At 61.2% G+C, this 15,968-nt stretch overlaps 2 protein-coding genes across 2 annotated transcripts; one reads left to right on the forward strand and one right to left on the reverse strand.

Annotated features, from left to right (window-relative positions):
• Positions 1-305: 305 nt before the first annotated feature.
• ALKBH2 (alkB homolog 2, alpha-ketoglutarate dependent dioxygenase) lies at positions 306-3,925 on the reverse strand. Its single transcript, XM_056114490.1, has 3 exons — positions 3,637-3,925; positions 2,145-2,343; positions 306-1,087 (listed from the first exon to the last, which is right to left on the reverse strand). Exons 1-3 carry the CDS (start codon positions 3,890-3,892, stop codon positions 781-783), a joined length of 762 nt encoding a protein of 253 aa, XP_055970465.1. The 5' UTR covers positions 3,893-3,925; the 3' UTR covers positions 306-780.
• Positions 3,926-7,761: 3,836 nt separating this feature from the next.
• On the forward strand, positions 7,762-15,142 carry UNG (uracil DNA glycosylase). The gene is made up of 6 exons (XM_056114489.1): positions 7,762-8,042; positions 8,891-8,986; positions 11,297-11,394; positions 11,709-11,797; positions 12,378-12,556; positions 14,286-15,142. Exons 1-6 carry the CDS (start codon positions 7,788-7,790, stop codon positions 14,424-14,426), a joined length of 858 nt encoding a protein of 285 aa, XP_055970464.1. The 5' UTR covers positions 7,762-7,787; the 3' UTR covers positions 14,427-15,142.
• Positions 15,143-15,968: the final 826 nt, after the last annotated feature.

The following is a 15,968-nucleotide window of genomic DNA, read 5'->3' on the forward strand; positions in this document are numbered from 1 at the left end:
CATCTGTCCAACCCCCCAGTGGTGTGAACCCCGAGCTGCCTGGCCAAGCGGTCGCTTGAAGCGATCAGTGCCCTGGCACCGGGCCCTCGCTGAAAGCTGCTGGCAGGAAAGGCTGGTGCCCTGCCAGGAAGCAGGTCTGGGGTCAGAGGTCAGAGGTCAGAGGCCAGGGTGTAAATGTGAATATCTGCCTGAAGTCCCTTCACCTTCCCTAGAGCCGACTTCCTCGTTTTTGTTTTTTTGTTTTTGTTTTTTTTTGTAAATTACTAGGCATTAAGTAGCAACCAAATAATCTTTATTTCTAAGTTATTTACAGAGTAGCTTTATGGGGGGGAGGGAGACAAAACTTAAGCTAAAGTAGGAGTTTATGTCCTCAGAACCGCTCACGGACATATCTGCGAAAGGCCCCTTTTGTACCTGCTGTGTAATTGGCAATAAAAGGATCGTTTTGTTAGGAAAGCGTCAACTGGGAGTTTCTCCTGACGTCGCCTTGGCAGGTTCTGCGCTCTCGGAAGCCCCAGCCTGCTGGCCCAGACTTCTGCCCCCTTTCCAAAAGGAAAGCCCACCGGTCTTCCGACTGAGAAGAAAGGGGGAAGAGAACAGAGCTGATGATGGGCCAGAGTGATCTGGGTAAGGGGTGTTTCCCTTGCTTACGGCTGATCCAGGTTCGATCCCGGGCCCCCCAGATCCCAGGCGTGACCCCTGAGCGCAGAGCCTGGGGTAAGCCTTGAGCGTAGCCAGGAAGGGCCCAAAACAACAATTTTTCCTTTTTTCCTTTTTATCTTACTTTTTAGTGGTCAGGATTTTACGGAACGTCAGATTGACCCGTGGGGCCAGCACCTTTTTGCGGACGGGAAGACTGTGATACCAGTGCGTGTTGGTCGGGGGGTTCATCATAAGCAGACTCCCGTGGGCCAGCGGCAGCCTGACCGCGGCCAGCCGCTGGGCGGGCTTCTTCCCTCGGGACTGCCCGTGGCGGAAGACGAAGTCCCGGCAGGCCCCGAAGGACACGGAGGCGATAGAGCTCCCGGGGTCCAGCTCCCGCTCATCATCCCGGTGCTCACCGATGTGGTCGCAGCCGTCCCTGTACCTGCGGGGAGACGGGCTGAGCCTCCTCTGCCTCCTCTTCTGCCTTGAGCAGTGGCGCCCCTCGAGGCCAGAGGCACTCTGGGGGGCCCGGGAGGAGCCAGTCTGAGGGAGGAGCCCCGCTCTCGGGCTTGCCTCTGGAAAGCTGATCTCATCAGCAGTTTCTCCCTGCAGCTCAGCCCGTGTTTCTCGGCCCTTCTCTGACCCTGGCTGCCTCCCGGCCTCCCCGTGGGCCCCCACTGACCCAGTTTCTTAATTTTTTTGTTTTTCGGCCACACCTGGAGATGCTCGGGGATTACTCCCTGGCTCTGCACTCAGGAGTTACTCCAGGCGTGCTTGAGGCAGGGGACCCTATGGGATGCCGGGGATCGAACCTGAGTCGGCCGCATACAAGGCAGGTGCCCTACCCAGTGGACTGTCTCTCCAACCCAGTTTTTACCTCTGGAATATCCTGCAGCCCACAGTGGGCCGCTGCTCACTCCTGGACTCACCCCGTGAACCTCTCTCCTCCCCCTCTGCTTCCCAGCCATGTGGGCGGTTGGTCTCCTTCTCCTCCAGCTAATGGTCAGCTAAGATGCCCCCTCCCACCCCCACCAACATTCCTCTAATCTCTGCGTTCTGTCAGGGTAATGGGGCTCCCATAATCGAATGTGCTGACCGTGCTGAACCCTCCCACCCCCGAGTCCTGCTCTGGAGAAGCCCTGCTTTGAAGTGGGGGCCCCTGGGCTCGCCTGTACCTGACATCTAAGCTGCATCTTTTTTTGTTATTTTTGTTTGTTTGTTTTGCTTTATGGGTCACACCCTGCGATGCACAGGGGTTCCTCCTGGCTCTGCATTCAGGAGTTACTCCTGGCGGTGCTCGGGGGATCATATGGGATGCTGGGAATTGAACCCGGGTCGGCCATGTGCAAGGCAAACGCCCTCCCCGCTGTGGTAGGTGCTCCAGCCCCGAGCTTTGTTTTTCTTTACCAAGGAACCCAACACCCCGGACCCCGCAACTTTGTCCCCTTTGGGCGATGTGACTGACACCCGGTCGGCTGGCCAGGGGAAAGGGGGCTCACCTGTTGACCAGCACAAAGTTGAAGGTCTGCCCCGTCACCGCAGAGACCCGAGCCCGGACACGCTCGAGAACAGGGAGCCAGGGCCGGGGCGACAGGGTCAGGCCGGAGAACGTGTAGGTCAGTCCTTCGTCCCCGTAGGTCGCCTGCTTCCTGGGCACCGTGTGCCACTTCCCGAACACCTGCACTCTGGCCAGAGCACCTGGGCAGACACAGGACGGCTCAAGGCTCGCGGAGGAGGCCCGCTGGCACCCCAGAGTCCCTGGGAGGCAGAGGGGGCCAAAGGGGACCCCCTCTAACCCCTGACCCAGCACCCCTCGGCAGCCACCGAGACCCCACATTCTCACAGTGATCCCTGCCCCTCCCACACCCCCTGCCAGGCCCTGCCCTTGGGGCTCCCTCTGAGTTACAGTCCTGGCACCCGGCTGCGGTTCTTGTCATTTAGAAAAATAGGCCTTAGCCCAATCTCTGCATTTCCCCCTCGTGTCTGGCCAACACCTGGCAGTGCCCCGGACTTCTCCCGGCGACGCACTTTGGGGGTTTCTTCCAGAGGTCCCCAGGGACCGTGCACGGCGCGAGCTCTGCCCACTGAGTTCTCTCTCCGGCCCCCAGTTTCTTCTTCACAGTCCTACATCCTGATTGCCTGAAGTACAGTCGGGGTGGGTCAAAGAGGCTGGACTGTGAGCACGATGGAGTCAGCTGCTGGGGTGACTTGCTGAGCGAGGAGACTTAGGGTGTGGGGCTCCACGAGACGGGGGGAGGGTGGGGAGCGTCTCCCGGGATCTGCTGGGCTTCCAGCATCTTGCAGCCTCATTTGGAGGGCGGCTCCTCGGACACTAGACTTGGTGGCGCCGAGGACCCCCAGGCGGAGGAGGTACCTGGTCTCTCGCTGTTGAGCAAACCTGCAGTCTCTCGAGAACCTTACGACCTTCCCAAGGGGACTGGAGCAATAGCACAGAAGGTAGGGCGTTTCGGGTTTGATCCTCAGCATCCCACATGGTCCCCCGAGCACCGCCAGGGGTAATTCCTGAGTGCAGAGCCAGGAGGAACCCCTGTGCATCGCCCGGTGTGACCAAACAAAAAAAACACCTTCCTGAGACCCACGCTGCACCTCTGCACCCCACCTGCTTGGAGTCAACCCCCTGCTAGGCCCTGCCCCCTCCTTCAGCGCCAGACCACGGATCAGCCGGCACTGGACAGGCGCTGACTGGTAGGTGGGCTTCAGAGTTTGAGCCCCCACACCGTTCATGGTGCTGAGCCCAGAGAAGGTGGGTGCATCTGTCAGCGGATCTACAGTAATCAATGGCGCCCCACTTCAGGCGCCGCTAAAATACCCAGGCTCGGGCGCCAGGTGTTGGGTGGGGGTCAAGGTGCATGCCTTACACCTCGCGCGTCCCCACGATCCCCTGAGCATCGCTGGGGATGGCCAGGGTCACCCCAGGACCGCAGGACCTGAGCGGCACCTCTCCCCGAGGCCCTGCCCTCCTCCGCTCACCTGTGAAATATTCCACTTCCCTCTCCAGCTCCAGGAAAATCTCATCCGCCTCGGCTTTGCCAAACAGGAGCGTGTAATCACAGTCCAGGCCCTCCGCTCGGATTCGCTGCCAGTGGGGGGCTGCCAGGTCGCCCCCAGCCCCGGGACCTGCTCTCCTGGGCCTTTTCCTGCCGCGCTCCTGGTCTTCCGCCACCTCTTCCCGCACCCTCGTTCCCAAAGGGTCCGACGGAGTCCTCTTTATCAGGAACCTGTCCATCTGGTCTCCACGAGGCCGCGACTGGGAGCCAGGCTGGGGGCGGAGAGATTAGCTGATCAGTACAAAACCTGCCCACCAAAGGGTCCCACCCGGACACCCCCCACTGCCCATTGTAAGTTTCCTCTTTGCCGAGCACCTCCGAGGAAGGAGGTGGAAGACCTCAAGGCCGGAAGGACCCTCCCGCTCCCCGGCCCCTGGCTAGGTATCAGGACCAGAGGGCCAGCTTGCAAAACCCAAAAGCCTACACCTGGCTACCTAGGGCCCAGCTGCTTGCTTCGTTTGGGGCCACACCAGGAGGTTATTATCCACTCAGGGCTTTTTCCTGGTGGACTTGGGGGCTTTACAAGACCCCCGGGATCCAGCCTAGGATGGCCGCGTGCAAGGCAAGCGCCGGACCCGCTGAAAACTCTCTCCACCTACCTGGCTCTGTGTTCTTATTTATTTATTTATTTATTTATGGAGGGGGTCAGACCGCGTCAAGCCGGGGTGGGGAGAGCCCCCCTCGGAGATGGAACCGAGTCACAGTGGGGGCTGGTTCCAAGCTCCGCTGGGGGCTCCTCGCGCAGATGCATGCGAAATCCACGCTCACTTTTCCACTTTGCCCGTGGGCGACCTCCTCCCCCGATTTATACCCCACCCCCATGGATGGTGACTACGGCTCAAAGTGGCCCAAACAAGCTTTTCCCCCAGCCCCGGGAACGCGGCGGGGGAGCAAGAGCCGAGCACGTGGGCCTCTGCACCCGGAGGCCAATTCTGCAAACGGGCATCCAGCGGCGGGCAGCCCCGGGCGCCGCCTGCCGGCGCCCTCCAGCATTGCAGGCGGCCCCCTCCCTCGTGGCAGTGGACCCTCATCCGTTCCTTAGTCTGGGTGCTGGGCGCTGCCTCGGGTCCTGCTAGGGAGAGAAGCCCTGGGCGGCGTCGACCGCTGCAGAGAGAGGCAGCCCCGCCTCCACGGAGGGCTCTCAGGCCCGTCTCCTCCGCTGAGCTGTGGGACTCCCGCGGGCCACTTCACCTGGCTCTGCTCCACGCCCCTCACCTGTCCAGCGAGGAGGAGCGGCACAACCCTGGCCCTGAGGGCTGGGGCAGGTGCGTGCAAGAGCGCGGGGCGGGCACCGTCCCTGGCACCGGGCACCACATGGATCCTAACATGGGCCTGGGGCTGTCCCCCATCTCCATCCCCAGAATCCCAAGGTGTGCCCCCCCCACTTGACTCCCCTTCCACCCCAGTTAAGGTTTTTTTTGGTAAAGCTGAGAACCTATGACAAGTGGTTGCATGCTCGAGACTCGCAGGCGGTTCCATATTCGCTCCTCATGTTTTGTGCTCTGACCCCTTCCGTGGAGCCGGGCTTTGCTTTCAACCTTTTCACTGTCCAGTCTGCAGTTTGACTAACGTCCCCAGCGCACACAGGGCCTAAAGGTTCTATAGAACCCACAAAGTTCCTCCAAGTTGCACCCTCCTACTGTCCTCCATAACTACCAATGTCTCTTTGTCTTGATCATTTTGCTTTTTTTTTTTTTTTTTTTTTTGCTTTTTGGGTCACACCAGGCGATGCTCAGGGGTTCCTCCTGGCTCTGCATTCAGGAATTACTCCTGGCGGAGCTCAGGGGACCATATGGGATGCTGAGATTCGAACCCGGGTCGGCCACGTGCAAGGCAAACGCCCTACCTGCTGTGCTATTGCTCCAGCCCCTATCATTTTGCCTTTTCCAGAATTTCTTCTCCGTAAAACCATGCAATATACCAATCATCTTTTGCATCTGGCCTCTAACGCTTTTTAACGTTTTCCTTGTTGCTGGTACCATTGTCCTCCTTTTCTCCTTTTTTTTTTTTAAATTCTCCATGGTTTACAAAACCATTAATGGTAGGATCTGGTGCATTACACCACCCGGCAGCATACGCCACGGAGTCCACTGCCCGTCCCCCTTCTCTCCCTCATGGAAGGCTTCCCACTAAAGAGCGGTTCTCATTTTCTGTTGCCTTTGACAATTGTCATTCCTGTCCGATGTTTTTTCTTTATATCCTGCACATGAGCAGATCACCCTGTGTCATCCTCCTGATTCATTTTGGTGTAGGCAGGAGAGGGAAGGCTCCATCCCTAGGCAAAGGCAAAAGCCGACCTGACAGAAAACAGGAAAAACAGGCACGAAGGCCTGGAAAGACCCTCACCTATCTGCACAGCCACAGACCCAAGAAGCTCCCGCAGAAACAAAAGACCAGGGAAGGAATTTCCAAGACGACCAGCACCACTCCCAAGCCCCTCCCCCGACAAACTCCTTAGCAACAGACTTTGACCTAGGTGGAAGCCCCAGGTGAGGGCAGGTGGGAGAAACCCTAGAAAGGCCACCTTCAACAAAGGCTGCCGAGCCCAGGAGCTGCAACTCCCCTCTTGACACGTGTCCTTTCATGCTTTCGAGTCTAATGCTGGGATGGATGTGTGTAGGGGCTCTCTGCGCCCTTGAGAAGTCCGGGTTCTCTCTCTCTCCCTCTCTCCCTCCCCACCTTCAAAAAAAACCCTCCAAATTAAATCTGTTTTCCTTCCTTGCTCGTCTAGTCCTGAAACTCTTTTCTGTGAGGTGAGACAAAAACCCAGGAACTGAGTCCCGGGCGGCAGAGGCAGACAGGGAGAAAGTGGACGTCTTTCTCCCCACTTCACTTGAGCCACCCTGGGGCCCACTGACATCAGTTCCACTAAGCATGATACCCTCCAGGTCCCTCTATGTCATAGCTGCCAATCACATGATTTCATCTTATCGGCCGAGTAGGATTTTGAGTACCTGGCCCACAGCATCTCACTTTCGGATACTTGGGGTGTTTCCAGATTTGGGCTTGTTGTGAACTGCAGGGGCGCTTGCCTTTCACCAGGGTGGAAGGGATTCAATCCGGGGCACACCCTATTATCCTCACTGCCAGGAGCGATCGATGAGCACTGAGCCAAGAGTAAGCCCTGAGCACCGCCGGGGAGGGCCCTCTAGTAACACAAATGTTCTTTAAAAAAGTGCAGATCGGGGCTGGAGTGATAGCACAGCGGGTAGGGCACTTGCCTTGCATGCGGCCCACCCGGGTTCGATTCCCAGCATCCCATTTGGTCCCCTGAGCCCCGCCAGGGGTAACTCCCGAGTGTGGAACCGGGAGGGACCCCCAAAAAACAGTGCAAAAGTGTTCTTTAGAGAGTGTTGAACTTCTCGGGGGGGTGGTCCCAAAGCAGAAAAAGAAACCCAAGAAGGCCAAACGCCCTGAGGACCACCGGCCTGGAGGGGCCCCGCCCGCCCGCGCACGCGCACCGGCCCCGGCCGCCCCCCGCCCACCCCGGCGCGGCTCGGAGCATGCGCGGGCGCTTGGCGCCAATCCCTCGGCGGGCGGCGGGCGCGCGGCGGGGCGGTGGGCGCCGCGATGATCGGCCAGAAGACCCTCGACTCCTTCTTCTCCCCGAGCCCCGCGGGCCGGCGGCGCGCGCGCAGCCCCGACCTCGCGGGCCCGGGCCTCGGCGTGGCCGTGGCCGTGGCCGTAGCGGCGGCGGAGGAGCGGGACGCGCAGGTGAGAGGCGGCGGGGGACGCCGCCGGGAGGGAGCCCCCCGCGGGAGGGAGCGGGGCCCGGCGCGACCCCCGCGCGGGACCCCCCGGCGGCGCCCGGCGCGCCGGGTTCGCGGCCTCCGCGCGTTCGGGTCGGTGCGGCGGCCGCGCTCCGCGAGGCGGCCAATGGGGACGGGCGCGCGCGCGCCGGCGGCCAATGGGGACGGGCGCGCGCGCGCCGGCGGCCAATCAGCGGCGCGGGGGCGGGGCCGGCGCTGGTGTTTGGCGCGAAAAGGCCGCGTGGGCGCGCGGGGCGGGGCGCGGCGGGGCGCGGCGGCCCCGGTCGCGGTTCCGCGGGCCCCGCGCGCCGCTGCCGGACGGGCCATGGGCCTGCTGGGCCCCCGGCGCCTGGCGGGCGGGGGGCGGCTGCTGCTGAGCCGCGCGCTCGCCCCCCGCCAGGCCCCGCCCGCCAAGAGGCCGCGCGAGGAGCCGCCGCTGAGCGCCGAGCAGCTGGGCCGCATGCGGAGGAACAAGGCGGCCGCGCTGCTCCGGCTCGCCGCCCGCCGCGCGCCCCCCGGCCTGGGCGACAGCTGGAGGCAGCGGCTGGGCGCCGAGTTCGGGAAGCCCTACTTCGCCCAGGTGGGTCCCCGGGGCGCGGGCAGGGCCGGGCGGTCCCCCTCGCGGGCGCGTGCAGGGTGCGGGCGGGTCCCCCTCGCGGGCGCGTGCAGGGTGCGGGCGGGTCCCCCTCGCGGGCGCGTGCAGGGTGCAGGGTGCAGGGTGCGGGCCCCCGCCTACCTCCGGCCCGGGGCTCCCGGGCAGCGCGCGGTTCCGAGCGATCGATCGGGCCCCCGGCCCGGAACCCCCGCGGCGCTGTGCGCCTGCTCCCTGCGAGCGCGGTCGGGCCGGAGCCGCTCGGCCCCGCCCTGTCCTAAGGCGGGGACAGGGGCAGGGGGAGGAGGAGCTGCCTCGCTTTGATTTTTTTTTGCTTTTTGGGTCACGCCCGGCCATGCACGCGGGTCCCTCCTGGCTCTGCACCCAGGAGTCACTCTTGGCGGTCAGGGGACCCTCTGGGATGCTGGGAGTCGAACCCGGGTCGGTCGTGTGCAAGGCAAACGCTCTACCCGCTGTGCTATCTCTTCTCCAGCCCCCCCCTTTTTTTTTTTAATTCGTTGTTTTTCTGATGAGTTAAAGCACGGCGTTTGCCCCCCCCTTTTTTTTTTTTTCTTTGCTCTTTGGGTCACACCCGGCCATGCACAGGGCTTCCTCCTGGCTCATGCACTCAGGAGTTACTCCTGGCGGTGCTCCGGGGATACTGTGGGATGCTGGGGATCGAACCTGGGTCGGCTGCGTGCCAGGCAAACGCCCTCCCCGCTGTGCTATCGCTCCAGCCCCTTGCCCCCGCCCCCCCCCCAAAGTAAGGAATTGCTGGAAATGCCTCAGGGAGTTCTTCCGTGTCTGACCTGAAAGCTCCTTTATCTCTGAGTCAGCTCATGGGATTCGTGGCGGAAGAAAGAAAACATCACACTGTGTACCCACCCCCCCACCAAGTCTTCACCTGGACCCAGATGTGTGACATCAGAGATGTAAGTGTTGGTGGGGGGAGGGGGGTCATGGTGTCAGAAGGTGGGAATCTGGGCCGGAGGGATTCTGCCCCTTGGGGTGGCTGACCCGGTTGTTATCCGCAACACCCCATGTGGTCCCCTGACCCCCCTGCAGGATGTGGGCCAAAAACCTTAAAGGGGGGGGTGGGAATCAGATAGCGTTTGTTTCTTTTTGTTTGTTTGTTTTGGTGAGGGGGCACACCCGGCCATGCACAGGGGTTCCTCCTGGCTCTGCACTCAGGAATGAGTCCTGGCGGTGCTCGGGGGACCCTATGGGATGCTGGGGATCGAACCCGGGTCGGCCGTGTGCAAGGCAAACGCCCTCCCCGCTGGGCTATCGCTCCAGTCCCCGGATGAACTTTTACGTCTCAAGAACGTGCCGCGTCCCCCTGCCGGCTGCCCTGTTGGCAGGCTGGCGTCCCCTCGCTGCTGTCTGAAGCTCTCCAGGCGCTCCTGAAGCCTGTGCTTGGGTTCTCCCGCCTGGATCCGTTCCTGCGTCCAGTCCTGGGTGACACCGATGTCGGTAGTTTGTTCTTAGCCTTTTTCCCACTCTCCGTTTTGTAAGCACACGCGTTACTCCTGTGGTGTAACGCGTGTGCCTGGTCAGGGAGTTCCGTGGGCGTCTAAGCCGCCTCCTTACGGCCGCCTCTCCCCCCCCCTCCCCCCAACCTCATGCTTAGCAGCTGGCTTGGCCGTTTTTATTTTAGTCCGGGCTGAATATAGCTCCTGTCTCTGAAGTTCCAAGAACTCAGCCCCACGAGGCCCAGCGATGCTCGGCGCCTGGTTTGAGTAGCATGCCCTGCTGTGAATCCCGTAAATAGAGGGCAAGAAAGAGGTAGCGGCCAGCCTCCAGGGCATGGAGTGGCCCAGGGAGGCTGAGTGATTCGTCCAGGGGGTGAGCAGAGGAGCCCAAGCTTCCCTCAGGGAGGTGCAGGGGACCGTGTGGGTCTGAGAAGGCTTCAGTCACGGGGCTGGGGAGGAGAGTGTCGGTGTGGACGAAGATTCTCGGACAGCACCGGGCGAGGGGGCAGGAGGAGGTAGGCGGGTTACAGCACCCCATTTCTTTTTTTGGGGGGTCCACACCTGGTGATGCTCAGGGGTTCCTCCTGGCTCATGCACTCGGGAATTGCTCCTGGCAGTGCTCTGGGGACGTGCTATGGGGTGCTGGGAATTGATCCGGGGTCAGCCGCGTGCATGGGAAACGCCCTCCCCGCTCTGCTATTACTCCAGCCCCAGCACTAATCTTTCACCTGCTCCCTTGGCCCTTTGCCCTGACCTCAATCTTTTCCACTTTCACCCCTAAAGGGAAAACAGCACCCTTTGGGTGGGAAGGTTTGGTTTGGGGGCAGGGGGCACGGCCAGCCAGCACTGCTCAGGGGTTGCTCCTAGCTCTGCACTCAGGAATCGCACTCCTGCTGCGCGGTGCTTGGGGACTCTGTGGGTTCCTGGGGAGCGAGCCTGGGTCGACTGCCTGCAAGGCAAACAGACGGCCTCCCACTGGACTCTCTGACCCTCTGGTGGGGGGTTTGAACTGTTTCAATGCCTCCAGAGCTAGTTTGAAATGAGACACATCTTTCCTTTGACCAGCAACTCTACCTCTGCGTAGGCGTGAGTGAGAGTGACAGGATAGGGGCTGGAGCAATAGCCCAGCGGGGAGGGCATTTGCCTTGCACGCGGCCAACCCAGGTTCAATTCCCAGCATCCCATAGGGTCCCCCGAGCACCGCCAGGAGTAATTTCTGAGTGCATGAGCCAGGAGTGACCCCTGTGCATCTCCGGGTGTGACCCAAAAAGAAAATTAAAAAAATAAAGTAGGGCAGTAAGCCGAGTGCTCACTAGTGATTGGGCTCTGTTGGCATGAAAGACGCTCAATGTCTGACATGGGAAGCAGTTACGGGGTGAACCTGACCCTTCCCCCCACCTCCCCAGTTTCACAGGGGGTTGTTATGGTCCGGGAAGGACCAGGATGTAGGTGGCCACAGTTTCTGGGTGGCTGGACGGTTTCAAGCGCAGAGTTAGGTTCTGAGAGCGACAGGGAATGACCTTGCTCAGTTGTTCTGACCTTGTTTCCCGCCTGCACGGGGCGTTGGGGGAGGTGGGGTGGGGGCCACACAGCGGCGAGGGGTGGGAAGGGCAGCCGGGCAAGGCCGAGGGGTGGGAAGGGCAGCCGGGCAAGGCCGCCGCGTCTCTCTCTCCGTTGTGGGGAGCGGCCGGGCCTGCCTCCTCGGCCCCCTTTGCGGGGGTCACGGCGTGCCCGCCTGGCCGCTAACCCCGCACCTGCCGGCGTTTGCAGGTGAAAGTTGTCATCCTGGGGCAGGATCCTTATCACGGGCCCAATCAGGCGCACGGGCTCTGCTTCAGCGTTCAAAGGCCTGTTCCTCCTCCGCCCAGGTACGGCAGCGCCCTGGGCCCGGGCCAGACGCGATCGCTGTGATTGCTTTCGGAAGCCGGTTGCCACCCAGCCGCGACGAGACATGAGCGTGTGGTTGGGGGTGGGGGGAGCGGGGAGCGTTGACTAGCGTCTGGAGCCGACTCCTTGGTCTGGCACGGCCCTGGGGTGGGGCTGGGTCTCTGGGAGAGGGGCCCCATGTCCACTGAAGCGCGGGCTGCCTGGGTCCCTGCCGGGGTAGGGTGTGGCTTACCTCCTAGGACGGTGCATGACCCCGAGCTGGTGGGGTTTCTTTTCCTGCTGGCTTTCGTTTCAGCCTGGAAAACATTTTTAAGGAGCTGTCTACCGACATAGATGGTTTTGTTCATCCTGGTCATGGAGATTTAACCGGGTGGGCTAAACAAGGTAAACCAGCCACGGCCGGGCCAGTCTGGGCTCTCCTGGCCTGCGTCGGCAGGAGAGAGTCGGGCTGGGTGGGTGGGTGGGTGGGAGTGGAAGACGCCCAGACCCCAGGGCGGCTTGCTTTCCGGGGGTCCTGGCTCTTTGAAAGCGGAGCCTGTTCCCTGTCGTCGTCGTCGTCCGTGTTCCCACTGAGTGGTGGAGCTTGGGCGTTGTGAAGGGGACCTGCCTCGGGGGGGCGGGGGGGCGGTGGATGGGGCTCGGGCAGTGCTGCTCGGGGGACCCTGGCCGCTGCCGGGGATGGACCCGCGGTTGGCAGCATGCCAAGGCGAAGCGCCTCGCCTGCCGCTCCGTGTCCTGGGATCGCCTCGATCTTTGGGGGGTTGGGTTTTCTTTTTTTAATGGTTCTCTCTGAGAAGGGGCTCTGACGGCGTGTTCGCTGCCGTCACAAACTCGGCCCGGAGGCCTGATTGCAGATCACTGGACGGTGTGACTCTTGTCACCGGCAGAACCCCGCCCCCAGCTGCCGGCGGGGAACTGGCCCACGTCAGTCCGCCTCCAGCCTCTTTCTCCGGGGTGTGCGCAGGTGTTCTCCTCCTCAACGCCGTGCTCACCGTCCGGGCCCACCAGCCCACTTCCCACAAAGAGCGTGGGTGGGAGCAGTTCACCGATGCCGTCGTGTCCTGGCTGAACCAGAACTCCAGCGGCCTCGTCTTCTTGCTCTGGGGCTCCTATGCCCAGAAGAAGGGCAGTGCCATCGATCGGGTAGGTTTGGACCGGTTGGTTCACTGGTGGGTGGCTGGTTTCAGCACTTCACACTGGGCCCCGGGCTCAGCACAGCTCCAGGCCCAGGGGCCTCCTGTGTGCCAGGCCGGATGTCAGCATGTGGGGCCGGCGTTGTCGGGGAGGCAGTGCCCGGCAGGCGCAGGCGTCTCTGGGGCTGTGTCCAGCCACGATCGAACTCGAGTGGGCTGCATGCCGGGGATCAGCCTCAACCCCTGTTCTGTGTCTCTCTGGACACAGCCAGCGGACTTGTCGGTCACTTCGCCTGCCTGGCCCGGATATTCCCAGGTTGCTGGTGGAAAGGAAACGCCACGTGGGGGCAGCTTAGTCGTGTCCGTGCGGCTGAGTGCAGCCCCGGGACCTGCCCCCTCCGCTCTGGGAAGCCTGGCTTCAGTCCCGACCATTGCTCCTGCCTCCTGAAGGCAGGGACGCGTTGAGAAGCAGTTGTGGCCAGTACCGAAAGGAGAAAGGGAGGGGGAGGGCCAGAGAGCGCAGAGCGAAGGCGCCTGCCCACACACACAGCCGAACCAGGCTCGACACCCTCCCCCCACCCCTCCCACCCCCAGCCTCACACTGTGGTCCCCTGAACCAACCCTCAGCACCATCAGATATAGCAAAAAAAAAAAAAAAAAAAAACGGGCTGGAGCAATAGCACAGCAGGTAGGTGTTTGCCTTGCATGTGGCCGACCCGGGTTCGATTCCCAGCATCCCATAGGGTCCCCCGAGTACTGCCAGGGGCAGTTCCTGAGTGCAGAGCCAGGAGTAAGTCCTGTGCATCGCCGGGTGTGACCCAAAAAATTTTAAAAAGTTTAAAAAAACAAGGGGCCCATCCACAGCCTTGCTCAGTACCTTACAGTTCATAGAGCTGGAGCAGATGTTTGGTTCTGCCTGTGGAGAGCCGTGCTGCCACACCTGTTTCCTGGTGCGGGTCTCCACTCCCAGAAGGGGGGCTGGGGTTCAAGAGTGTGGCTGCACCCCAGCGCTCCTTTCACGGGCGGCTGAGTCATACCCAAACCGTCAGCGCTACAAGTACAGGCACTGGGACTGGAGTGATAGCACAGCGGGCAGGGCGTTTGCCTTGCACGCGGCCGACTCAGGTTCGATCCCCGGCATCCCATATGGTCCCCCAAGCACTGCCAGGAGGAATTCCTGAGTGCATGAGCCAGGAGTAACTCCTGAGCATTGCTGGGTGTGACCAAAAAAGCAAAAAAATTTTTAAAAAAATTAAAGAATACAGAAGGGCTGGAGCGATAGCACAGCGGGTAGGGCGTTCGCCTTACAAGCGGCCAACATGGCCGACCCGAGTTCGATTCCTCCGCCCCTCTCGGAGAGCCCGGCAAGCTACCGAGAGTATTCGATATGCCAGACACAGTAACAACAAAGTCTCCAATGGAGACGTTACTGGGCCCGCTCGAGCAAATCGACGATCAACGGGAGGGCCTTTACCTTTTAAAGAATACAGGCACTGGCAGCTGCCCGGCTGGTCCACCGCTAAAGGCAGAGGCCTATGAGCTGAAGGCAGAGGATAGCCTTCCACAAGTGTGCTCGGCGCCCAGCAGACCTGGGGGGCCATCGGGGTCTCCGTGGTGTCCACCAGGATGGGGGCGGCTGGGGCATTGCACTTCGTAGGAATGCTGGTGTGGGGGGCGGGGGCTCGCCCCGCTGAGGACCGGAGGCCGGACAGTCACGGGTCCTCATTCTTGTCTTCCAGAAGCGGCACCACGTGCTGCAGACGGCCCACCCGTCCCCGCTGTCGGTGTACCGGGGTTTCTTCGGGTGCAGGCATTTCTCGAAAGCCAACGAGCTACTGCGGAAGTCTGGCAAGGAGCCCATTGACTGGAAAGCACTGTGACCACGCTGTGGCCGGCACCATGGGGGCATCGCCCTGGGGATGTTATTGAAGCTACTGTTCAAGTGTCTGTCTCTTGGGAAGTTGGGTTGAAGGAAAAGGGGGGGAAAAACACTGGTTTCCCCAGTCGTGCTGAAGCCCTCGGCTGATGGGAAGAAGTTTCCAGAAAGCAACCTGGAGCCCGGGTACGCGGGCCTTGCACTATTTCGCCGAGCAGAGGAAGATGACGAGACTTTCTTGCCACCACTTCTGTCTGCACCGGGGCCGGAGACGAGATGACATGGTCACTGCTTGCCGCCCGCTGGCAGAGGGCAGAGTTGCTGCTAGGAGCCGGGCACCTGGGCCTGGCCCTGTGTTGAGGGAGCCTGAGGCCGGTCGGTGGGTGCCGGCCGGCCGGGAGAGAGGCTTGCTCCTTCCCGGGAAAGGGCCTTCTAGGTGTGCCGTGTTCGGGATTTTTAAGGCAGCGTGAACTGCCACTGTTTCTTTGGTTTGGTTTTATTTTGTTTTATGGACTAAAGTCACTTTGGGATTTTGGTGGTGGGTTTGGGGATTTCTTTTTTTTTCCCCCTGGAGAATTTTGCTTTTGTGAAACCTAGGCAGATGTGTTTAGCTGTGTTTTCAGTCCTTGAAGAGAATCTTGATTCTGTGTTTCAGCCTCCATGCCAGAAAGGCTTCTTTCTGGGTTCCCTGTTTGCTGGCCAGGATTTTGTAATAAAGATTGTTGAAAAAGTTAAGAGTTTGCCCAGTAGGGGTTTGTGTTCGCTGAAGATCCTGCTCGCCCGGGGAAGGGGGAGCCAAGGGGGCGTGGGAAGGTTGTGGAAGGTTCTGTCTGTCTGGGCCTCCATCCCAGCCCCTTGGCACCTGCAAAGAGGACACTCCCCCTCCCCCAGCCTCTCACGCACCCACAGGGGACCCTCTGGGCAGGAGGGTCCTCCCTGGCCGGGTTCCAGGAGGACTTGTGGGGCAGTTGGTAGAGCTGCACCGAGTGGACGGCTGTGGGGGTGCAAGCAGCACCCCAGGGTTCCTGTCACCCTAGAGGGTTGCTTTGGGCTAAGAAATTTGCCTTGAGATCGGCATGCCCACTGTGGCAGTGTGTCCTGGCAAGTCTGGGGCAGTTGGGGGCAGTGGGAAGCTCTGGGCTCCCCAGGAACCTGGACCTGAGGTCCAAGGCCTTGGCACTGAGAAGACCCCGGGGTCCCCTGTCTGGGAAGGGGGCTTGGGAGCTGACGTGGTGGAAAATGGATTTGGACCCTAGAGTTTGCTACCAGCTGACAGGCTTTCATACACCGGAAGAGGACAAAGATGGTTATTTCCCTGGTCTTTTGGCCACACCTGGTGATGCACAGGGTGTCCTGGTTCTGCTCGGGGATCCTCCTGCCAGACTTGGGACCATATAGGGTGCTGGGAATTGGGCCAGGTCGGCCACGTGCAAGGCAAACACCTTGCCTGCTGTACTCGGTCATTTTGGTTCCAAGATGCTTTTTCTCTTGCCTCTTGTCTTTGGGGTTCTCTTAAGCATGGCAAGGGATCCCCTGATTCCTGGGA

The sequence above is a fragment of the Sorex fumeus genome, unplaced genomic scaffold, assembly GCF_029834395.1.
Source record: "Sorex fumeus unplaced genomic scaffold, SorFum_2.1 ptg000025l, whole genome shotgun sequence".
Lineage (NCBI taxonomy): Eukaryota > Metazoa > Chordata > Mammalia > Eulipotyphla > Soricidae > Sorex > Sorex fumeus.